The sequence below is a fragment of the Vigna umbellata genome, chromosome 4, assembly GCF_029865625.1.
Source record: "Vigna umbellata cultivar VRB3 chromosome 4, Vumbellata_1.0, whole genome shotgun sequence".
NCBI classification, from domain to species: Eukaryota; Viridiplantae; Streptophyta; class Magnoliopsida; order Fabales; family Fabaceae; genus Vigna; species Vigna umbellata.
Window position 1 is genome coordinate 41,651,011 of NC_142168.1, and position 25,195 is coordinate 41,676,205.

Below are 25,195 nucleotides of genomic sequence, written 5' to 3' on the forward strand. Positions count from 1 at the left end.
TCAAAGCTTGCTTTGATAGTTATTCAATTTTTTTATGTCTGGACAATATCAAACATTTGCACAGGGTGCTTCAATTAACAAACCCCCTCTTTTTGTTGGGAAAATTATGCTTTTTGAAAAATAATAATGCAAATATTTTTAGAGTATGTCGATATTGGTATTTGGGATGTTCTTGAAAATGGTCCTTTTGTTCCTACTATTACTGATAATAACGTGTAGGAACCTAAGCCCTATGCCTAATGGACTATTGATGAGAAAACCTAAATTTCCCAGATGACTTAGAGTAGGAACATCTAACTTGCCCAACGAGAAAATCTCTCAACCAAAATAAATTTTGGCACTCACACAATGAGTTGTTTGCTAGTCCAAGGAGCCTACATAACATATAAACTCAAATTTTGCGGTTTGACAATGGCCAACACAACCTAAAACTTTCTCACATGTTTCAAACCATTTACGAACACACCAAAGGCAATATTAAAATGAGCAATTCCAGTCATGATAAGCCAACATCTCGAATTATACAACATAGAATTCCAATTCTCACATGAACCTCCATTTTAGCATTCATTCATCTCCAAATTTCAATTAGCCTAAATTAACATACCAACTCAACCATGCAAATTACAATTTATTCTAAAATCAACCAACACATAGGAGAGTGAATTACAAAAAATCACAAAGTAGTTAAATCAACTTCTCTCACTTGAGACAAAGAAAGCCCCTGATTTACACAATTGCTCTCTAAAGCTCTGCATACATAATATCTCTTAAAAACCAATCAAAACCACGATTAGAATTATAAACATAACTTCATGATTATAAAACAACAAAGATTTACTAAGAGTAACCTTAAGTCATATGTACGATTCTAAACTCCACATGCAACTTAAAATCAGAAAATACCTAAAAGAGAAAAGAACGAAAACTTATTTTGTTAGACTATTCAATCAGCTAGAAATGTAGAAATCGTCGTGAGGATCAATCTAGGATTTTTTATCTTTAATAAGATGAAGATTGAAGTAAAAAACAAAAAAAAAAAGTAAAAAAAAATATAGGAAAAATAGTTTTTAGAGAATAAGTGTTTTTTTATATATAAAAAACTTTCCTTATTAAAAAAATTTATATAACTTAACCTATTAGAATTAAAATATTGCAGAGTTCTATTTTATTTTTTTATAAAAACCATCACAACACTATAATAATTTTCTAAGCTCTCACATAAGATAAATACTTTACAAGAAAAATATATCATAAATATATTAAATTAAAATAAAAACATGTCATCAATAAATTTACATTTGATTTAGAAAATTTATTTGAAATTGGAGTATTATAGAAAATTAGTATAAAAGAGTACAATAATCACTTAACTAAAACTTCCCAATTAAAACTTAAAAAATGATTGTTAATTAGTACATATTACACTTACAAAAAATACATTTTACAATGAAGAAATAATACAAATACTCTTTTGCCTTAGGTGAAATTTATTAAAAATCTCATTCTTAATAATTATCTCTTCTCTTTGTCAAAATGAGTATTATGTAATTATAACATTCACATTATAATTATGAAAATTCCGCAATTCGCACATTTGTTATCTTGGGCTCAATTGATTTGCACGTTCAAAGTAGGTGGGCCTTTTGGGAACAGTAATGGGCCAATCTGGCACCCGAAACAAAATCTACTGCCCTGAACTTGTGTTTGTGTTCTCGTTCCCGCTGCACTGCTTCCCCAATCTTCTTCCTGGTGATCAAGGTATCAAAATCGAAACAGGTACTTTCGCAGAAGTATAATCTTTTCACGTACCCATTTTCGTTTTTGTTTTCGCAGTTCTTTCTATTGCATTTCCATTTACAAAAGACTTGTTAACTTATGCTTCATATACAAAAATGAATTGGGTGGTGGCTACGACCCTATCATTGTTGTTTTTAACTTTTCATTATATGGTTTGGAAATAGCAGGTGTGTTGTGAAAGATGAGTTGTATTGTTAGGGCTGCATTGAGATCCAATTGCAGTCCAAGTGTTTGTGCATTTGTTCAGAGAAGTTTTGGCCTCCCCGTGAGGTGTTTCTCCACTGAAGCAGAACAGCCACCTCTGAATTCAACTACCCCTCCTCCATTCTTCGACGTTGACCATTCTGGTACCACCCTATTTATGCACTTATTCTCCCATTTCTATCGCTCTTAGACATGCTTTAGCTTTTACGAAAAAACTGTTCTACCGCAGCTCGAGGTTATAATTTCCTTGACATTACAGGAAAATGCGGACAAAAGTGGCTGATGCAGCCACAAAAATGTCAGAATCCAAAAACCTTGACATTGTGGCCAAAATTGTGGTCACAGTTGCCGACTAATATCTAAAACCTTGTTGCTGCTGTTACTTTTAGGACTCGCTCGGTGGCTAGGATATGTTATAATCGGATAATTTATCTATAAAATAATAGCTGTTCTAATGAGTTGTTTGGTTTTGTTGTATAGGATAATTATTTCTATCATAGCAAGTATCACTAGCACCACATGGTCACTACTACCATTAGTGTCACTAAATCTGTATCATCAATGTCATCCTTGTTATCATAACAGACACTCTCACCATTATTGCTATCACTCACTATCATCGATGTTGTTAGTAATTCTCAAGTCCCACATTGAATCAAAATGAGTATGATGATGACTAGTATATAAATAGAAGGACCCATAAACCTATTGTCAATTCATGTGTTCTAACATTCTAAAGCCAAATAGTTTTCGGATTTGACAATGTGAACATAATAAATGCATAAGATTATAGAAATTTGACATACAGTATATATCATTGATGCTAGTGACTATATTTTTGTATACATTTGGATTTTGAAAATAAGATGTTAGGTTTCTAACCAAATCACTGCTAGCCATGTTATTTAAATAATACCTTTCAACACTTTACAGTTCTTTTATTTTAAATAATTTCCATCCTAGTTAATGACTGTTTTCCTTTCTCGTTCTTTCTTTAGGAGTGACATATGCTAGGCTGCTTGGTATCCGTAAACATGTACTGAAAACAGATATCATCAACTTCCTTGAAGGTTGTAATTTGACTCTGGAGGATGTTAAATTTGATTACAACCGTAGCCTTATACCAGTTTCAACGTAATGTATTCCATCTTTGTCTTGCTTTTGGGGTATTGTGAAAGTTATTTTTGTCATAGAAATATAATCAGTGCATTTTCATGCCTATCACAGGGAATTGCATTTTCTTTTCTTTTTCTTTTACTCTGAATGATGTTTCCGAAAACAAAAGAGAAAGTTCAATTTAATTATATACTTGTTTGTAACATGTCATGCTCTCAGAATTTGGACTTTCAAGCCCTAAAATCCTATAAAACAACCAACTTGTCAGGAGAGGATTGTCCAAAATATATATATATATATATATATATATATATAAGTTCTATTTAAGTTATATTTTTAGTCACTGAAACTAAACACCATAAAAGAAACACCACTTTGAACTGTAATTAAGGTATCGTTCCAAAATATGGAGTGCTAGATTTTGTCAGACTCGTCCTGTTATATGAACCCATGTATTTCATTGAAGACAAGTAGAAATAATCCCAATTGCTGGGGTAAAATCAGAATACAGGAAAAGTGAATGGATAAAGAGTAGCTTTCTTCCTTTGCAATCCTTATCCAATTATTGCCTACCTATTTCTTCCTTCTGCCCTTTTTATTCTAACCAATTTACTTATCTTTTTCTTCCTCAATTGCTACTATTAGCATTTCGTTATTATCTTGGTTCATCCGCATGACTCTCCGTAATCATCTAGCATCATAGCTAATCATCTAGCATTTCGTTATTATCATTGTGTTTTCTCAATGGGCCTCATCTTAGAGTCAATACTTGAAATTATCATTTAAACGTTTTGGGTCAGGTTGTTGCAATTCCCTTCTCGTGATTCCTATGACAATGCTATAAGGGTGATTGTAAAGAAGGGTCGCATCTACAAATTGGATAGGGTATGCTGCTCTGCTCACATGTCTTTTTCTAAAATCATTTTTTTTATATTTGTTTATAATTGGAAACTATTTGATATTTTTTCCTTTTTCTAATATCAGGCTAATCGATCCCAATGGGATATAGTAAAGCCATATGATGGAAAAACTGTCAGTACAGATTCTTACCTATCTTTGCTTGTCTTGTTTTTTGAATACTAATTATTTTTTGATGTTTGTCATATATTTAAACTGCCCAAATGCTGAAACTGTTAGATGTTGGGTTTTGAAAATTTTGAACTAGTAAAATAGAGAGCATGATTTAAGACAGTTTTTCCCATAACCATAAGGTTCTCTTATTGTTCGATTTTTAAGTTGTGAGTAAATCACACCAATTTGGAGGTAAATTCTTAAAAGTTTTAATCTTTTATGTAACGTCTTTATTCTTTGTTAAGAGTGAAAATTATTGTTTCTCTGTTGGTAAATGAAAAATTTAGAACATTTGTCCATTTTGTTGATTTTTGGATCGGGGTGAGGCAAATCATTTAGTGTTTTACTGTCATACTTATCATGGGAAGTGTGTTTATCTTATGCTCTTTGTTGATGCTATTGTTATTACATGGATAGATATCACTAGAATTGCTCAACTAAAACAACATTTATTGTGCCTCTTTCATACCAAAGATTTGGACTAACTAAAATATTTTTATTATTGAAGTGACACAATCAAGAGGTGTCATCATTTCAAATATGTTCTTGATATTTTGCAGGATACAAACTTAGCAAATTGTAGGCTCATTGATAGTCCTATGGACTCAACTCTAATGTTAATGAGAAACCACTTTGAAATTTTCTCAAATCTAGAGAGATATAGGAGGTTGGTGGGAAAACTCATTTATACAATAATAAGAGCTGATCTTTCTTATCCATTATGAGTTACCAGTCAATTTATGCATTCAACCTTGTGAGGTTGAAAAATTTTCAAGATATGGTTCCTACCTATCATGAAATCAGAGTTTCACTTCTCAACAAGGAAGTTGACTATATTGAGAAGTTGTTGCAAGATCATAAATTGCAATGAAGCAAACATAGCTGTTATATTATGTCAGATGCATGGACGGATTGAAACCAATGATGCTTAATTAACATTTTGGTGAGCTCTCCTGCAGGGACAATGTTTGTCATGTCCATTGATGGTTCTAAATTTATGAAGGCAGGAGAAAAACTATTTGGGATGCGTGATTCCCTCTGGGGGAAATTGGAGAAGAAAATGCTGTTCAAGTTATAACAGATAATGGGAGCAATTATGTGCTGGATGGTAAGTTGTTGGAAGAGAAAAGATCCCATCTCTATTGGACTCCTTATGGTGCCCATTGTATAGATTTGATGCTTGAAGACATTGGAAAGCTTCCTTTGATAAAGAAGACGTTCAAAGAGGAGTTAGTCTTATTGGCTTTATCTATGGCCATTCTAGTACCTTGAGTTTGTTGAGACAATTTACAAATAAGAGGGAATTAGTAAGATATGTTGTTACAAGGTTTGGTACCTCTTATTTATATCATTACAAAGGTTGCATCAAGAGAAGGGAAATTTGAGAAAGATGTTCACTTTTGATGAATTGAGCAATAACAAGCTGTTTAAGGAAACTAAGGGCAGGGAGGCTACAAAAATTGTTCTATGCCTTCATTTTGGAATCATGTCGTATTTATTGTCAAAGTCATGGCTCCTCTTGTTCATGTGCTTCGTCTAGTGGATGGGGAAAGAAAATAAGTTATGGGCTATATATATGAAGCAATGGAGAAAGTCAAGGAAATAATAATGAAGTCATTCAACAACAATGAAAGTAAATACAATGATGTATTTACAATCATTGATAATTGATGGACATTTCATCGCCCCTTGCATGCAGCTTCACTTTTTGAACCCGAAGTTCTATTATTCCAATCTAGACATGGAATATGATTTGGAAGTTACAAATGGATTGTATGGTTGCATAAGGAGGTTGGTGCCAAGGAAAGATGTGCAGCTAAATAGACTTAAACACTTAATGGTGCAAGTAGACTCTATGGTGATGATTTTGCCAAAGAATCAAAGAAGACCACAGCCCTAGTTCAGACACTTAAACACTTTCTAAATTGCACCAAGATATAATGGTTACATTCTAAGTTATTGCGCCAAGATATAATGGTTACATTCTAAGTTACTTTCTTTGCTTTTGTAGCTCAATGTTGGAAGAATTATGGGCATGCAGCTCCCAACATACAAAAGCTAGCAATTAAGATATTAAGTTTGACATGTAGTTCATCGGGATGTGAGCACAATTGGAGTTTTGTTGAGCAAGTAATAAGACATGACTCATTTCATTATTTTATTTGTAGAGTGTAGAGAAATTAATTCACATTTTACTTATTTATAATGCAGATTCATTCAAAGAAAAGGAATAGGCTGGACCACAAAGGGTTGCATGATTTGGTTTACATAAAGTATAATCAACAACTTGTTCACAGATACAATATTAGGGATGAAATAGACTGACCCTATTGTATTGAATGACATTGATGAATGTAATGAGTGGTTAGTGGGAGAAGTTGATGATGATAATGATAATGAATAGGTGGGAAATGGTTGGGTTTTGATGATGATCCCACTCTTAATTGGGCAACTATTTATGAAGCTTCAGGTATTGGAGAACCAATAGTTTATACAAGGAGACAAGCAACCAATGAAAGAAAGCAACCATTAAGTGGTGGTATTGTTATTGGATCTTCCCATGCTTCTAAGACAGGTCTAGGCGCAACTCCAACACTAACAGGGAAGGGTAAAGAGAAGACTCAAATTGGGGTTCAGAATGAATTGCATGATAACTCTGATTCCGAGTTTGAAAGATTACTTAACTTTGACAAGAGTCTCTCAAAAAGGGAAGAAGAGGATGGATATGCCCCATTGGGTGATAATATTGAAGACAATATGTTGGGATTGAAGAGTTTGATTATTAGAAACTTAATACATTCATTTTATGTTTTGAACTACAAATTTATGGTGTTTTGATATGATGTTATTATTATTTTGAATTTTTAGACATATTATCATTACTTTTGCATTAGAATTATGTGGTGGTATTATATTTCTTTTGACTGCAATGTTTCCGTCATAACCCGTTATAGTTTCCGTTATAACTTTATTATGTATTTTTAGGTCATCGATATTTTTCATTATCCTATATGGATAACACTAAAACAAGGGAAATGCTCAACCCTTAGGGTATTGTATTGTAGATTGAGTATTGTGATGCAGATTAGGTTGATTGTCCCATTGATAAGAGATCTACCATAGAATGTTTGTGTATTCCTTGGAGGGAAATCTTTTATCGTGGAAAAGTAAGAAACAAAGTTTTGTTACCTGATCTAGGGTAGAAATCTAATATAGATCCATGACTTTAGTAACACGTGAACTTGTGTGGGGTAAACAACTCGTTCAAGAGTTGAAATTTTGTGAAAAGGAATTAATAAAGTTGTATTGTGACAATTAGGCAACTTTTCATATAGCCTCCAATCCAATATTTCATGAGAGAACTAAATATACAGAAATTGATTGTCATTTTTTCAGAGAGAAATTGTTGTCCAAAGATTTTATTACTAAGTTTGCCAGTTCTAACAAACCACTTAAATCACTGTAACTAAATCTCTGGGAGGACCTACAATTTAGTTTGTATGTTCCAAGTTTGGTACCTATGACCTATATGCTTCAACTTGAGGGGGAGTATTAAAATGTAATGTTATTTTATTATAATTTCTGTTGTATATACCCAGCTTTAGGGTTAGAGTATAAGAAAAGTGCCTTACTTTTGGTAACTCCTATGTATACATCAATGAAAAACCATGTAGGTGGAATGCACTGATTTTCCTCTATCTTTTTTGTTCAAGTAAATGAATAAGAAGATTCTAAATATGTTTTTCTTTTAATTACTATAAAGATATTAAAAAATATTTTTATAATAATAATCCTTTATTTACAACAAGTTACGACATCAAATTTATTCAGTTTATTTATGCATGTTATTGAATGCATTATGATCGCTTGAATTCTCGGTATGGAAAAAGTACCAAGATTGTGGTGCGAATTCCATAAATATTTGGTATTTAGTGTTGTGCTTCCGTTACCACTGTTGTGTGATATGCTGGCTGAGACTGAACTTATATTTAGAATAACTTTTTAAACTGAAGGCTACTAGTTGAAGTGTTATAATTTTTGTTTCATGCAAACATTACTATGGAAATAGCACATTTACCTAACAGTGTCTATTTTTTTTTTTAGATTTTGATTCAAGGAATGGCTCGAACTGCTAATTTTGAAGATGTAGTGCGAACCCTGTCCGGTTGTGAATATGATTCCTCCTCCATCAACTTGTTTTTGAGGTAAACATCAAATATACTTGAAATTTTATATTTTATTTTAGAGTTAGACAGGTTTTTAGTCTTTGTAAATAGGGCAGTTTTTAGTTGGTTAAGAATGTGTGTGTCTTAACTTCTTCATACATATAGGAGAAGATAAAATTAAAATGAGAAAACTTCTACTAATTACTACTTTACGCTTTAGTTAAAAATCTTATTTTTGAAAAACTAACGAGAGAACTTATTCTAAATGCATAAATCAATTTTAGTTTATGGAGACGTTTAGTGCATTTCTTATTTTCTTCTCTACAAGTGCTTTTAGTCACCTTAATGGAAATGTATCATATGTGATCCCCATTTTCAAAGGAGACCCAAAAGAGAAAAACTTCTGTAGTGGACAAGGATCACACTTGACACATTTTTGTAAGCTAATGAATTAGATGCGATCGTTTTAGTTTTAGGGTCTCAAGGTGAACAGTTCTGCATTGATAAGGACTAAATTAATGTTTAAACCCTCTCATGTATTTGTAGAAAGAAATGCTTGGAATACTACGCTCTTAACATTCTGAAAACACACTCATTTATTGAAATTTACTGAAAATCACAAATTTTGGCAGGTCTCACTTTATCTAAGGATCTCTCAATTTTGTACTTTAATAAATTGTATCTTTGTTCCCAACCATCCTCTCCTCCGGAACCACATTGTCGGGAACATTATTCCCGAAAAATGCCAGTAGTTTATAAAAGAATTAGAGTTTATTTAATTGAACAAAAAGGGATGAAGTGAGGTAGGTAATTGTTGTAGAAAGTAACTTTTATTCAAATGGGAATACAAAATACTTAGGTAATGGAATAAGAAGTAACACAAAAGTGTAATTTATATTCATTTGCAAGAACCATTCCTGAGAATGTGTTTACAAAACTTGTCTCAAACATGAGAATATCATATTCTCAAGTTCACTTTCACGATGCCTTGAAACAAACTGCTGCTTGGATTATATTTTCAAAATGGTAATTCTTTTCTTACTTTCAGGCGAGGAGAAGAGTGGGCTGCAGAACCTATTAAGTTGGCCACAGTGCGTTTCCATTCAAGGACTCAAGCAATTAATGCATTCATCGCAAAAAATGGAACCTTTTGCCAAAACAGTCGCATTTCGGTACAAATTTTGCAGTAATGCATGCCCCTTACTGGTGCTGGTATTATATTAGTACTACTTTAACAGAGCATAGAGTATTTAACTAGTTTTTTTTCATTTCATGGTTATTTGGGATTTTCATAATGCCTCTCTGGTTTAAGGTGATGCAAGGAAATGTTAAAAGTGTGGTAAAATGTCTACCTTGAGTAGTAACACTTGACAAATTAGTTGATCGGTGAGTGATGAAGAGGTTGGTTTTTCTTTATATTGAAATGTGTTTTTATCTAACCAATTATTCAACGTTTTCCAATGACTTGAAATCGTGGTGTTGATTGTATGAGAATTTGACTTTTCAAATTCTATATATCAGTGTGTCTTATTTGCATGCTGATATAAAACTAGCAACTTTCCAGTTATTATTATACGTATGTTCGCGTAGTCTAGTTCTTTGAATAAATATATGTGGATATTTTATTAGAAAGTTATGTAAATATGTTAGCAAACACATAAATGTGCAGCAGAAATTATTGCCAAACATGAATTTGGTTAAGAATGTGATGAAGTTTCCAGAGAGGAAGAGTTAAATTCAAAAAGGAATACTGAAGAAACAATTTCTTTCCAGAAAAGAAATATTAGACAACCGTAAAAGAATTATTTTCACATTTATAACCTACTAAGAATAATATATTAACATGAGCCAAAATTATGGCAAGTATTGTGGGATGACTCCTCTAAGTTGAAAAAGACACATTTGGGTTAAAGTACAATAACGATGGTAAATTGCAAAAGATTTTGTAGTTGCCAATTTTTTGTTTCTAACTGGCTGATAAATTTGGTCTCTATTATAAATGGTTGACTTTTAACTTTCTTTGATCAGTTTTGTCTCAATTTTAGTTTAGTTAGTTAAAGTTAGAATTGATTGATTCTTTATCTGCACGTCACTTTCATCTTAAATTGAAGAGTTTAAGTCTTGGAATTATTTGATTTATCCAAAAACTCCACAAAAATACCATTATTAAGTCAACTTCAAAATAACGTAATATTTGCTAGAAGATTTCAAGAGCTCTTTTTATCATATATTTAAACGATTAATTTTAATTTGATCATTTTATCTTTAAATAACATGATTTTAGAAAACTTATCATGCTTACATCCTGTCCATAATTGATAATCTCATCATGCAGTTAAAAGAGCAGGTCTAATTGTAGTTACATTTATGCACAGTGATAAATCACCAAATCTTGTTCTCATTCATTTGGTTCTCCTATTGATAGACATTTCATTTTCATTTCCTTAAAAGAGCTTAACAATAATGTTTCCATAGTTTTATTCATACTTTAGATTTTACTTTTTCATTACATAGTTTGGTTTCATTACATTCTAAATAATGACGTCCTAACATTGTGCTAAATCATAGGACTTTTAAGTTATTTATTGCATGTAATGTTAATCAAACTATTAGAGCAAAAGTCCAACATCTTGATTTTTTGATTGAACATATAAATATAATACATAATAACTCTTTGTTATCTATAGTTTCATCAGGTTTATTCAAAATGATTCTTGACTTTTTTTAGTAGTTAAAATGGTCCAAATTTTTTTAATGTTTGTTTAATTTGGACTTTTTCTATGACGATGTCTAAATCGTTAATAACATAGTGTCTACGTGAGCCATGAGTGAATGAGATGTAACTTTCTCACACACGTGACAATTTAAACAAAGGCTGACGTGGATATGTGGTATTTCAAAGTGGTCTCTATGGTGAGGGCATTTGACTTTACAATTAAAGTGGAGGTGCATAAGCTAGATCACATAGGTAGTAAACGCGCTAATACATAGGTAGACACTACTAAACGATTTTCCTACTAAATGTGTCAATGTGCTATATGAGAGAGTCTTGCTAAATGCACTTGTGTTATACTTTGCTAAACAAAGTTAGATGAGCTCTCACCATGATATATAAAATGATGTTTTTGGTAAACGTACTAAAAGGTACAAACGTTGCTCCAAAAACTTATGTTGAAAGATATCTCACTAACTGCGCACTTGAATCAAATGACTTTTTACTAAACAAGGCACTATTAAGAAAAGCCTTGCATAGGCTAAACGATACCCTATGCTAAACGAAGTTTTCATTTAACGATGAATCTCTTATGAATTGTTAGGTATCTCTACTAAAATGCTTAAACGATCAGATACTGCTTGAGCAATGAAATTTTGAAATGCTTATAGTTGTTATGAACGAACATTAAATCACATTAAATGCACAATATTTAAAAACAACAAAATTGATAAGAAAAAGTACATATCTGCCTACATCCATATCTACTCTACTTTGTGTAGTTTACCTATGTCAAGTATCCACCTGCTCTACCATATACAAATCAAAAATGGATGTTAGAGACAAAGAAGACATTCACGGTATGTTCTCTCTATCAAAAGTTGCGCCAAAAAGTTCGTACAACCTATTTTTGATAAAGTACTGAAAAAACATGTTTACTCTAACAAATTGACTTTAACAAAATGACTGCTACCTATGACAAGGTTAAGAAGTGAATGTTAGAGACAAAAAAGACATTCATGGACTGTTCTCTTTATCAAAATCCGCACCAAAAAGTTCGTACAACCTACTTTTGATAAAGTAATGAAAAAACATGTCTGCTCTAACAAATTGACTTTAACCAATGGCTGTTACCTATGACAAGGCTAAGAAGATCCGAAGATCAAAGCAAGTACTATCTAACAGACATTTTCTTGAAGCCTATAAATTGAATAACATTGAAGAAAAGAGTATGAGAATAAGCACACAAACATGGAAGAAAATATTTGTTAAGAAAAGCGAGCTTAAACGAGAAAGAAAGAAAATACTCTCAAGCTTCATAAAATCATAAGCTTTATTATAAGAAGAAAGAAAACTCTAAAAGTCTGTTAGATTGAATTCTATTGTATACACATCCTCTCTGCGAGAGTAATCATTTAAGGACTTGTAAGCGATGTAATTGATTGAAAATTTTAAAGAGAATTCAAACACTTAACACTTAACACTATCCACCTGAACGACATGGATAACCAGAAAGAGCTACAATGTGAGACCAATAAGCTCCCTTTGGGGAAGGAAAAGGGCCAAGTTACCATCTTGGCCAGCGAACTGGAGAAGGAGGCCGAAGGGGCATTGATCAAGGTGTTGAAGGATAATAGCGACTTTTTCATGTGGATTGCTACAAACATGTTGACATTCATCCAACAGTGATGTCCCAAGAGCTATCCCTTTTCAAGGAGGCACGTTCGGTCGCTTAGAAGAAACGATGCTTAAGCGAGGAGAAGAGAAAGGCAGTAGAAGTGGAAGTGAAGAAGTTGAGGGAGGAAAATTTTGTTTAAGAGGTTACCTATACCACATGGCTAGCCAACGTGGTTCATGTTGACTACTCGGGGTATAAAGGTGAATCTTGAAGATGAGGAGCCCACAGAACCTAACAGAGGCGCGACGGTTGATGGACTGTTTGACCTCCCTTTCCCATTTTATCCCAATATTGGTGGAGAAGATACGGTTGGTCTTGAAGATGATGAAGAAGAACTCCTCCTAAAGATGGGATGAGTAGTGCGAGATCACGTTCACGGAGGTAAAGGCATTGTTGGCTAACACGCCCGTTATATGCCAATCAGTTAAGGGCAAGGAGTTGCAGTTGCAACTCGCGGTCTCTAACGAGGCCATCAATGTCGCTCTAGTCCAAGAAACCCTCGAGCCTAAACTAGTTTATTTTATTAGCAGGGTTTTCCAGGATCTAGAAACTTGAAAAGCTAGTGTTGGCTTATTAACGACAGCAAGTTGGCTAAGGCCTTACTTCTAGAGTCATTAAATGGTGGTCCACACGGACCACCCAATTTCAAAAATCCATAGGAAGCTCGACCTAGCAGGTTGTATGATTGGATGGTTAGTAGAACTGTCAGAATTCGTGCTGCATTTTGAATCACACGGTTTCGTCAAAAGGAAACACCTAACAAAGTTCGTAGTTAAGCTCCTCTAGAAAGACAACCACCTAGATCCAGTTAGGAAGTTGTTTGTGGATAACTCGTCAAACAAAAAAGTAGGAGGAACAGTTGTGGCACTTGAAGGACCAAACAATATAATAATTGAGCACTCGCTCTTTTTTAAATTTAAAATTTCTAATAACCAGGCCAAATACAAGGGCTTTGTGGCCGAGCTACTGTTGGCAAAGGACGTAGGGGCTTGGCAGGTTGAATGTTGAACGAATTTCCAATTTCTTGTAAGACAAATGAAGGCATAATTCTAAGTTAAAGACGACCACCTCCTCCAGTATTTCCACAAGGTAACAGAGCTTATCAAGGAGTTCCAATGCATGGAAATTAGGCACATCCCTCGGGCGGAGAACAACCGAGCGGACATGCTATCCAAACTTACAAGTGGTAAGGAAAATGGCCAACTGTCCACAATCATCTATTAGATACTAGTGAAGTAATTCGTGGAATGCATGACCACGACAATGCTCAGCCAAAAGGATTAGAGGGAGGAAATCAAAGAGCTTTTGCGAAAGGAAGAAGAAGGTGAAACCATACGCTCGACCGAGGCCAAAAAGATTGCACGATTCGTTCTTGTTGGCGAAGACCTATGCAGAAAAGGGTTCACCACCCTACTCTTGAAGTGCTTATTGCTAGAAGAATCACAATATGTGTTGAACAAGCTGCATAACGGTGTTAATGGCTTTCACACCGAACGGTGCATGTTGAAGGCAAGGACGCTGCAAGCAGATTAATATTGGCCGACCATGGAGGAGGACTGCAAGACTTTCACCCAGAAATGAAAGAGTTTCCAAGAGCATATCAACAATGTTAAAATACCTCTTGTTGAGCTGCACAACATTAACTCCCCTTAGTTGTTCGTTCAGTGGGGAATGAATATCATTGGACCATTCCCGATCAGCCAAGCCCAATAGAGGTTCCTTCTGGTGGCCATTGATTACTTCATGAAATGGGTGGAAGCAGAAGCCTTTGTCATCATCATTGCTCAGCAAGTTCAAAAGTTCGTGTGGAAACTGATATGTCGTTTCGGGCTACCTTGAACAGTTATTACAGACAATGGCCACCACTTCATCGACAAGAAGCTGTCAAAATTTTACAAGAACCTGGACATCAAATATGTTACAAGCTGAGTGGAGCATCCCTGGACGAATGACCAAGTAGAGGTCGTCAACAAAAGCATTGTGGCTGAGCTCAAGAGACGTTTAAGGGAGGCAAACGGTGCTTGGGTAGATGAGTTTCCTGAAGTCCTATGGGCGTAACGTTGTTCACTGCACGATACAAATGGAGAAACCTCGTTCAATCTCAAGTATAGTACTGATGCTATACTGCCGGTTGAAGTGGGAAAGCCATCGTTGAGTAGGCAAATCCAAGACATGAGCATTAATGAGGATGAGCTTTGAGTCGAGTTGGACACCTTGCTAAAGGAAAGGGAAGTTGCAGCCAAGCGATCAGAGGCGTGTAAAAGGATGGTCGCGTGGAGGTACAACACCAAGGTTTGACCGAGGGGCTTTAACGAATGAGACTTGGTAATGGCGAAAGACCTGCGAATCACGAAAAATGCCAACGCCACAATAAGCTTGTAGCTAACTGCAGGGACCATTCAGAGTGGTAGAGGACTTGAACAATGGAGCCTATCGCTTATGTCACCCAGACAGGAAAGTAGTGTCCAACACGCGAAACGCCTCTCACTTGAAGTTTTATTTCAGTTGATCAATTGTAACAATTTTAAGTCAATTAATGGAACGAGGTATTCTTGGAAAAAACTCCAAAAAAGTGCACGAATAGATGCCTTTATATGCGCGTTAGAGGTTGGTGAACAACGAGTTCCCCTTGTGAACCACTATCGCTTATTTGAAACATTATTAATCAAAGGTTGATGAACATAGTGCTTATCCGTGAACCACAACCAACCTCACCAATCGATCTAAGAATAACAAAAAAGTTAGCGAGCAATGTTAAAGATGAAATCGTCTATGCGCCCAAAAGCTCTCATGTTTTGAAGTTTAATAAAATAACATTAAAACGAGACAATAATCAGAAAATAACTTAGGGTGAAAATAGAAGACTTAGAGCTTGAACCCCAAACATACACAACATAGAACCAGAATCCCTAAACATAGAAAAACTTAGGTAAACACTTAGGTCTTGGGAAATAGAAAAACATCTAGGTTCAAACATGCAGATGCATGGCTAAACATTGTTGTGCCTAAGGCGTCCAAGAGAGATTGAGTTAAAAGCTTACTGTTTATAATATCTGGAATATGTATTCAGCTTCTAGCTTAAGCAAGCTAAAGAAGCGTTTACTTGACTATACGATGTCATGAGCTTAACAAGTACCTCATCTTATGATGAAGTATATATCTATGCTTGGTATCCTTAGAGAAAAAAGCTTAATCGAAAAAATGCTACCTAACGGTAGAAAATCAAAAAGCACTTCGTTGTTTTGAGCAAGCATTAAATGACATTAAATACTCAACGTTCAAAAACAATAAAAGTGATAAGAAAAGACGTATCTGCTGCATGCACAATTTACTCTAATCTTGTAGATAAGCTATTCTACACACATCCACAGTACTACAAATCAAATATCAAAATGTGGATGTTAGAGACAAGGAGATATTCATAGAATGTTCCTCACTTGAAGCAAAGTCTAAAAACATCGTACAACCTACTTCAAGAAAAGGATTGAAAAAGCATGTCTGCTTTAAGAAGTTGACTTACGCAATAGCTATTGTGGAAAGAAGAAAGAGAAAACACAATTATCAAGGCTACAAACTCGGTCTAACGAAAAAATATCCTTAAAGCCTATAAATAGAAGATCTCTCAAGAAGAAAATCAAGATGATAACATAAGAGAATAACAAAAGCAAAGCTTACAACGATATATTCATCCTAAAAAGAAGTAGAGAAAGAACTCAAGAAAAAGAATACGTATGAGCTGAAGAAAACATAAGAGAAGAGAAAAAGAGAAAGAGATACTCTTAAGCTTCATTATCATATTTCTTACTGTTGTTAGAGAGAAGAGAGAAACACTTGCGAGTGTTTAGACTACTTTGTATTTTAATCAAATTCTCTCTATGAGAGATATAGTCTGAATTGTTTGTAACCAATCGTTGATTGCAATTCTAAAGAGAATTAAAATAATTACAACTGAACTCTGTGAGTTAAGGAATCTTGGCAATGTTGCTAAGTACTAGAAGTGGTTTGAATACTTAAAGGAAAAATCGGCGGGGTTGCTGAGTGTTAGGAGTAGTGCAAATACTTAAAGGAAATCTTGACGGGGTTGCTAAGTACCAGGAGTAGTGCGACCTCAAAGGAAATCTCGACGAGGTTCCTGAGTATCAGAAGTGGTGCTAATACTCATTTGTAATCATTTGAAGATTATAGTGGAACCCTTTATGGAGGAGACAAGACGTAGCTCAATTGGAGCGAACCAGTATAAAATCTATTGTGTAATTATATCTTCTCTTACCTAAACGATCTTGTGAAAACCTGTAGTTGTGCTTTATTTTTAAACATAAGAATCTTCCAAGCTAAACAATCTTTTTCATAAAGGAAGTTCTTAACAAAACGTTGCAGTATCTACATTCTAAATAGCACGTTAAAAGCTATTATTATACAAATCTATTAAGTCAAGCTACCAATCATTTAAAGGAAAATTTCAAGAGCTTGATAATGTGTTATATCAGAAGGGTTGCGAAAAGTTTTCCATTAACATTATTCAGCCCCCTTTTAGTGTTTTTCAGGTACTTCTAACGATACGTTCTTACTCACACCACTATTAACTTCGTTTAAATTATCCACGAGATAAGGCTGGGAAAATGAAGGAAATTGATAAGTTCAGTAAGGCTTTACTTGAATTGCTAACTTCATTAAGTTAATATAAGTCCCGTAAGATAGATGTAAGAATAGAGGAACTCGATCGGTTCGAACACAATATTCGCGACAATGACAAGTAAATTAAAAAAAAGGCATACATAACCATAAGAGCAAAGCCAAACTCAAGTATTTCATTGATGGAACTATGGTGTACAAAAAGAATAGGTGGTTGGCGCACAAACAACCAAACAAAAGAGGTTGTTTGTTACCCGACCACCACAAAAAATAATAAACCCTTATGGTCTATTCATGCCCAATCACCTCCACCTCGATCGGGCCATTTGAGATCTACTCCCTCAGTGTAGTGTTATCCCCCTGTCCAGCCCTACAACGTTTACCTCTTCCTCATCAAGAATGTTGGCAATAGGCACGAGGTCTCTATTGTAAACGTCGAGTCAAAGCCGCTTCATCCGTTGAGCTATTGAAAAGGAAAGTCGCTTGACGGATGGCCTTGTTGAAGCTCGCCTAATGCTCCTCAAAGATAGCCTCATTCGTTTCACGTACCTTGACAGTCAAGTCTTCAGCTCGAGTCGATAGGCTGACATTCTCCTTGACTAAATTCCCCTTTTCTTCTATTAGTTCAGTATTTTGGGAAGATAGCTCGGTCATTATCACTTTGAGCTTACGATTCTCTTCACCCAAGATGTCATAATCTTGTTGAAGGGCCCAACCAACTTCGGTGGTATCCTTCATCACCTTGTGAGCCTCTTGAAGAAGCCGATTGACCTCCTATTGTTTCTCCTAGCACCCAGCATGAGAAATGGTGGCCTCTTTCGATTTCGTGCATAAACAATTGGCGAACTCTTGCGACTCGGACAATTAAGCGTGCAACCTCTCGTTGGACCTTTGGTCGAAGGCATATGCTAAGTGTCAATTCATTAGCGTAGCCCGATCATCGAGTTCTAGGGCCATGTCCGCTAGTTCTTACTCGAACAATTGTTCAATCATATCTTTCTCATCTGGAGCTAGACGGAAGTTCAGCTTGTTGCCTAGATAGAACTCTCTACTAAAGATCTCACGAGCTAGTTGCTTGGGGGCCTGGTCTCCTTACGACTTCTTTTATGTGAGGATGATTTCTCGCCCTCCATGCTACACCTTTTCTTCCCTTGGTCCGCTTGATCTCAGGAGAGAACAACATTTAGGGGGACTAGCTGGTGTCCTGAACGACTGATGGATGAGGCCGAGTAGCAGGCCCTTGACCAAGAGATTACACTTTGTTTAAATATGATATCATGAAAAGGGATGACAAACTGTTAACATTTATTCTTGCATGGGCTCTGATTCTCAGGGGGAGTAACCGTGCTCAATTAATTACATAAGACATCTACCTCATCCATGCACTCAAAGGGCACATTCAAACTGATTGGGCTGAGGTTGTAAGTGACACCATTATAGAAACTACAAAGGTATCTATGGCTAGATTACCTTATGTTGTCTTTCTCTCCAAAGTATTTGAATGTTACCATGTGAATCTAAATGATAAAGTATCCATGGCTTACAATAACACAAATAAGATTGAAAATTTTGGCACTTCATCACATAGGCCAAAGATGAGCCTCAAGTTGACCAAGGAGAAGATGTCGATCCAGTGATTGTTGATAAGTCACATATTTCACCTATTGTGAGACCAAAGAATGATTTTGGAAAATGTGTGTTGAAGCAACTGACCAAGGTTGTCTTGAACCATTCAACTTATATAAGGAAATTGCAAGCATCCACAAACAACTCAAAGAGAACAATATTGGCGGTGGCAGTGAGGACTTCGATGTTGATGCTGATGAGGAAGATGAGCTATAAGAAAAAGACACTGAGACATATAAAGAAGACTAAATGCTCTTTCTCTTTGTTATTTCTTTTGTTACATCTTAAATTACTTTGATTGCTTAGAACCTTAGATTGCCTGCTTTGTTGTTACACCTTTTGTTCACTTGATCTTTAGTTTGCTCTGTTCATGTTTGTTCTATTACTGAACAATCTGCTATGCTTTGCTAAATAATTTACTTTAATGTTGTGGTTCAATAGTTATGGTCTATCCTGCTATTGTGAACAATCCATTTCTACCATCAATTGATATAATTAGAAATAAATCTATCTTTATGTTTCATGGTTCATTTGTCTTTGATATCTGTCTCTCCCTATGTTTGCTAATGTCGAAAGGGAGAGAAAGGTATTTGATCTTACATGCAGGTTGGCCATCATAAAAACACATAAGTAAATTGTTTTTTCTTTAAAAAAAACAAACTCTATTATCTTTCTAATAAACAAATTTTCATACCTAAGAGTTGATAATGTAAGAAAAAAAGCATTCTTGAGTTCTTGAAAAGAGCAATTGTTAGGTTTTCTAAAATTCATCAAAAAGCTATCAAAATGAATTTGATTGATATCTTGCTTGGATATAGGACTGATTCGTAAGTTTACACTTTGGGTATACTCATTTCATTTACTTTTTACATTTTTCCATTTCTTGAATTGTATTTACGTTGCAAGTGATAATCTTGATGTAATTGTGTGAAGTATTGCATCTAGAGTTTTTATTCTTAATAGGTATATCAAGTTCTTGATATCTTAGGGTTTAGAATTATTAAGGTGTACTTATAATTTTATAAACTCTTTGACTATAGTACAAATCTTCTAAACTCAGGTTGCTTGAAAAAAACATGTATGTTCAAGTTGAATCAAACCAGTAAAAAAAATTGATGGTTTTTTCCTTTTCTTTCATCAATCTTGTATTTTCTTTTTATGGTTTGAAAAAGTTAAAAATATCATCTCAACAAATGATCTCCTCGATTGAAAAATATTAGTTGTAAGTGTTTTGATAAATCAAATATCATATTAGTGGAGTACTAAAATAAAATGGACTAAATTACATTTATAAAGAACACGCACCAACTATAAAGAAATGTTTAAAATTTTAATTTTGTTATCCGAATATACACGTTTTCAAAATTAGTGTTTAATATAATTTTGCAAGTTGTATAATTAACTCCACTTTATTACTTAAAAGTAATATCTCTGTTAGTTTTGCTTATTCAAAGCATCATATAAACAACGGTGTTTTTAATTACCACGTCATATTGTTTGCTCTAGTGATAACTTATGTTCGACAACAGTTATGTTAAGCATCAAACAAATTATGTTAGGCCACAGTTACGCAACGAACAACTGTACTGGAGATGACCTGAATAATTTCACACAGTTAGAACCTTATGTTGCTTTGATAACTAAAATGAAACTATGTTCAGCAAATCATACTAGAATAAATCAGATTATTGAGTATAATTTTCATGTATAATCATTATAAATTATCAACTAATCCAATAACCATTATTGGTAAAGCGAACGCCATGGTTATGCCTGTTACATAGTGTTGCATTGTTTGAGGTTGAGTTAAAGTAAAAGAAGAACAGCAACCAAATTTTACTGTTACAGAATTATTTATGTACCACTAACACTAACATTCATACTGAGCAAGTAACAGTCCAAAAATCAATGTGAACAGAACCTAGAGATGGATGAAATAGGAGCCATGGGGTGCAACATTTGTTCTTTCTCGTGTTGTCGCATGACAACTGAAGATACTGTACACCAATCAAATCCTTCCTAATACAATTTTCCATAACGACAAGCATCTTGCGCGGAGAAATGAAGTGTGAGGTTACCAAAGAATTCACCACAGTTGACTACAACTAGACGTGAAACTGTGGTACCATTTATCCTAATAAACAATCATCAGCACTGCAACTAGTTGTGCTCATACTACCCATACAACAACATATTGTATATATTAATTACCATGGAGCAGCATTCCTTCCCGCCACTAATACAGCATGGAAGTCGGAAAACTAGCTACTTCAGAAATTCTCGTAGTATATATCTTCAAATACATCGCCAAAAGGGATGAATAACTGAGTATGAGGCCCTCGAAATCCCGGTGTCATGTGCTTCCTGGAGCATCACTTCCCACAGCTGGTTTGCGATTCAGATATCGAATAACAGCATCTTCAACCCTGTTCAAGTTGTCAAACAAGATCAAATTTTACAATGATTGTAACTGACGTGCATTTATATAACATCGAAGAAAAAGCACATAAACACTGATTAAGTCTACCGTTAAATTGGCACAAACACACTAAGCAACTATTGAGACTTAGAAGTGCTATGAATATAAAAAAAAAGGAAGAGCGTTAAGTGCAATCTTGAGAAGCCTCAGGGGTGTCAATATGATTTGCTCAAAGGAAAAACATGTTATGCACTTTTAGTCACATCTGAATTTTGAAATGAAATCCTCCCGTGGATATGAATTGGTGAAAGTGCATCAGTCAAGTAAAATAGAATCCAAACAATATCATACATCACACTAAACAAAGGCAGCATATCCAAATAAACTATTAATCTCTAAACTATAAAGCTAGATTTTAAATTATTCTCGTTACATCAATGGTAGCAATGTTGACAGTATAATGAACAAAAAATAAGATAAATGTTAAAGCTTACCATGGTTGGTTGAAGAAATCTGATCGACGCTCTTTCTCTGCATTGCGACTAGGTTCTCCGGAAACAAGTTTCAGATCCCTGCTTTGCGATTCAATCAATGCATTAATAAATTCTACTGGCGATTGACTGAAACCAAGAAAGAATGACCGTCTCCTTCTGTGCTCATGAATTTTTCTAATGATTCCACATATTGCTTCATCACATGTCTCAATCTCTTTGTTCTTTTCCACATTAGCCAATAAAGCAGACAACTCCCTCTGAATTGGGAAAGGAACATCAACCATCACATCATAACAAGCAGTCCCAACTGGACTGTTTCCCGATAGCTTGATCTTGTGTTCCAAAAGTATAGGCTGTGGAGGGAATAAATGTGAAGATATTTTCTGCGAAACCATTGTAAACTTCATCTTTTCTTCTCCAAATACTTTCTGAAGAGGCTGATCACAGTGAAAGAAAGAAGGGTCATTAGGGTTTTGCAACTTCCTGGCCTTTACATAGTGCCAGATCGCAGCAACAATCCTTGGGCGGGTATCAACCTCAATACCAAGAACCTCTGTCAAAGCTGGTGAAAGCTTAAACTTCTCAGGCACATAATGCATTTCCAGACGTATATTCACGGTAAACTCTTTATCCCCTTTCCTCTTTACTTCAAAACCTTCATGTGGAGCAGGTGATCGAGCATTCTCCCACATAATAATGTGATTATCTGGATATAGTCTCTGATCTAAAGAAATGGTTACTCTTTTGAAGAAAGCTGAAAACTTCGGATACAGAGGAGTGGACTTCTGAACCACTCCTGGCTGATCAGGGTCTACACCATCTTCCAATATCCTTCCAACTATCTTCAGCGTCCAGGTTGGAGGCTCTGCACTCGGCTTCTTTGGAATTGTGCGAATTTGATTAGCAAAAGTGTTAAATACATAGATGCGAAGAGTTTTCTGAATACAGGGTGGGTTTTTGAGCGCTTCCTGGATGTCAGCCTTCTTTCTAGCAAGTGACGCATCAACACGAGACTCAAACTCTAGAAGCTGTGTGTACAGTGCAGACTCAGGTAATATAGCTGCCACTTTATCTTGCAGCTGTTTCTCGGGAAGCTTCTGCTTCTTCCTCCGCGAAGCAGGTGTGAGCTCCATCGGTCTCAAAGGGGAGAAGCTGTTAGGAGGGGAAAATCCCACTGGCCGAATTGGGGGTTTTAGAGGGATCCGTTTCCCACTTGCATTACCCGGTGTGGAAATAGCCGACGACAGCCCCAAACTCCCCAAACCACCACCTTGGTTCTGATTAAGAGTCAACCCCTGTGCTTGCAAATGAGCCTGGATTTGAGCATGGGCTGCAGCTGCTGCTTGGGCATGGGCCTGAGCCTGGGCCTGGGCCTTGGACTGAGCTTGGACAATAGCATGAGCCTGGGAAAGTGGAAACTGCCCTTGAAAACCAACGGGAATCTGGCCTTGTCCTTGGGACTGTGAAAAACCATGGTTTGCAGGTATAGAATTGGAGGGTATTCCAGCATTGCCAAAGGATGAGGAAGATGCCCCAATGCCCTTAGAAGGGTTATTATTGTTCACAGACATCACTGTCCAAACCTAATCCACTAGTCAACCAGAAATGGGCAAAACAAAAAACAAAAACAAAAACCTCAATACCAAAATGAAGAGATCCTGTCTTTTAACTCTCGATCTTAACCAGTGAACCAAGTGGGAAAATAACCAACAAAATCAAGCGTCCAAATTCAAAACTCGCGTGAGTCGCCACCAACTACGAATTTGCATTGCCCCGGAAAATTACAAAGAACCGAAAACGAAAAACCACTGAATCGACTAGGGTTTACCTCGATCTGGCTTTGGAAGGATCCACGTAACTCCAGGTGATTAGAAGAACACGAGATTAGCTTCGGCGCATGGGGCTTCGGTGGGAGAGAGGGATGGATTGGAAGGATCTGGAATTTGAGGAGAAAGAGGGCTAAATTAGAGAAATGGGAAAGAGTGAGAAAAATTGGGAGTGGTTCTTTTCAGGAAGGTGGACGATGATTGCGGTGAAGCGTGGCTAGGGTTAGGAAAATGGCCCAATTTTGGGAGGTCAAACCTCAAAGTTTAGTCACTGAATGAGTACGCCTTCCCTTCTAGCTTTCCAGCAAAACGCCGTCGTTCGTGTTGCATCGTCCTTCCTACAAAGTGATATTTTCTACAAATATTTTAATAATAAGTATAGTTTTTTTTTTTTTTCATTATGAATTTATTTTATTCATTTTGATCTCATTATAAATGATTGCTAGTTATTATTATATAAAACACTAAATTAGGGACATCTCTATACATGTTTTTGAGAAAGTTTTAAAATATTATTTAAAGCACAGCTAAAATAACTTGATGTATTTCTGTTTGTTTTACATTCAATAATTAACTATATCTTTTAAAATGTTAAGTGACTTTGCAATATTAGATAAGGAAAATAAAACTTTTAAAATATGGAGGAACATATTTGGTAAGACTTTAAAAATATAATCAACTTTTAATATTAGGAAGAAAATAAACTTTGATACCCGAGTTATGATTTCAAAAGCTTAACTAGTCCAACGGTTTTAACTGCAATGGAATTAACTTACTAACTAGACTGGTCACTTTAAAATAGAATTTTTCCAAATTTGGTGAGTAGTAAGGAATCAGTCAAACTTTGGTGCATTCGACCCATTTGAACAGAAGATCATTGAATTTGGTATTTTAATTTAGTAAAACACAATATGTAATTGGTTGATTTTGACATAAAGGGACTTCTTTTGGTGATTAAAACAAATTAAAATTCAAAAGAAATAGATTATAATAAAATCATTTTAACTATTAAAAGGAAATTTAATGTGTTAAATGTATTGGTAGAGTTTTGAAAACAATAATATGCTGTTATTAATAAAGTAAATTAACTTTTTAATCAATTAAAACTACTAAAATTTCCATATTAACCCATTTTAGTAAATTAAAAGGGGTTTTAATATATTAAAACAAAGAGAAATATTCTGTATTCGCGGAAATCAAATAAAAACTAAAATTATACAGTAATCAAAGACCTTTAACTTTAAATAAAAATCAATACATTAATTAAAACTGAAATAAAAGTGAAATATGTAATGATAAAAATAGAGAAACGAAAAAGTTCAATGAACTAAATTTATAAAGGGATTACTTAAAGATTCTTTATAGTTAATTTTAAAAAAATCTTTCTTTTTAAGACTTTGTTCACTTGAATGGATTTGGGGAGAATAATTGAGGGGATTTGAGAGTAAAT

At 34.9% G+C, this 25,195-nt stretch overlaps 2 protein-coding genes and 1 pseudogene across 6 annotated transcripts; 2 read left to right on the forward strand and 1 right to left on the reverse strand.

Annotated features, from left to right (window-relative positions):
* Positions 1-1,643: 1,643 nt before the first annotated feature.
* On the forward strand, positions 1,644-9,773 carry LOC124828566 (Ribosomal protein S24e family protein). Of its 3 annotated transcripts, none has more exons than XM_047301899.2 (7): positions 1,644-1,779; positions 1,968-2,147; positions 3,003-3,138; positions 3,921-4,005; positions 4,105-4,152; positions 8,296-8,396; positions 9,406-9,773. In XM_047301899.2, exons 2-7 carry the CDS (start codon positions 1,982-1,984, stop codon positions 9,545-9,547), a joined length of 678 nt encoding a protein of 225 aa, XP_047157855.1. In that variant the 5' UTR covers positions 1,644-1,779; positions 1,968-1,981; the 3' UTR covers positions 9,548-9,773. The 3 variants fall into 3 exon arrangements, with proteins under 3 accessions (XP_047157855.1, XP_047157856.1, XP_047157857.1); XM_047301900.2 differs by having other exon boundaries at positions 1,645-1,779; positions 1,965-2,147; XM_047301901.2 differs by having other exon boundaries at positions 1,645-1,761.
* LOC148200237 (uncharacterized) lies at positions 4,162-7,060 on the forward strand (annotated as a pseudogene). Its single transcript, XR_015785932.1, has 3 exons — positions 4,162-6,090; positions 6,203-6,321; positions 6,403-7,060. The product of XR_015785932.1 is annotated as an uncharacterized LOC148200237 (transcript).
* An 11,144-nt stretch (positions 9,774-20,917) lies between the features above and the next one.
* On the reverse strand, positions 20,918-24,096 carry LOC124828565 (SWI/SNF complex component SNF12 homolog). Of its 2 annotated transcripts, XM_047301898.2 has the most exons (3): positions 23,748-24,096; positions 21,920-23,510; positions 20,918-21,432 (listed from the first exon to the last, which is right to left on the reverse strand). In XM_047301898.2, the coding sequence occupies exons 2-3, from the start codon at positions 23,488-23,490 to the stop codon at positions 21,360-21,362; spliced, it is 1,644 nt and encodes a 547-aa protein (XP_047157854.1). In that variant the 5' UTR covers positions 23,491-23,510; positions 23,748-24,096; the 3' UTR covers positions 20,918-21,359. The 2 variants fall into 2 exon arrangements, with proteins under 2 accessions (XP_047157854.1, XP_047157853.1); XM_047301897.2 differs by having other exon boundaries at positions 21,920-24,095.
* Positions 24,097-25,195: the final 1,099 nt, after the last annotated feature.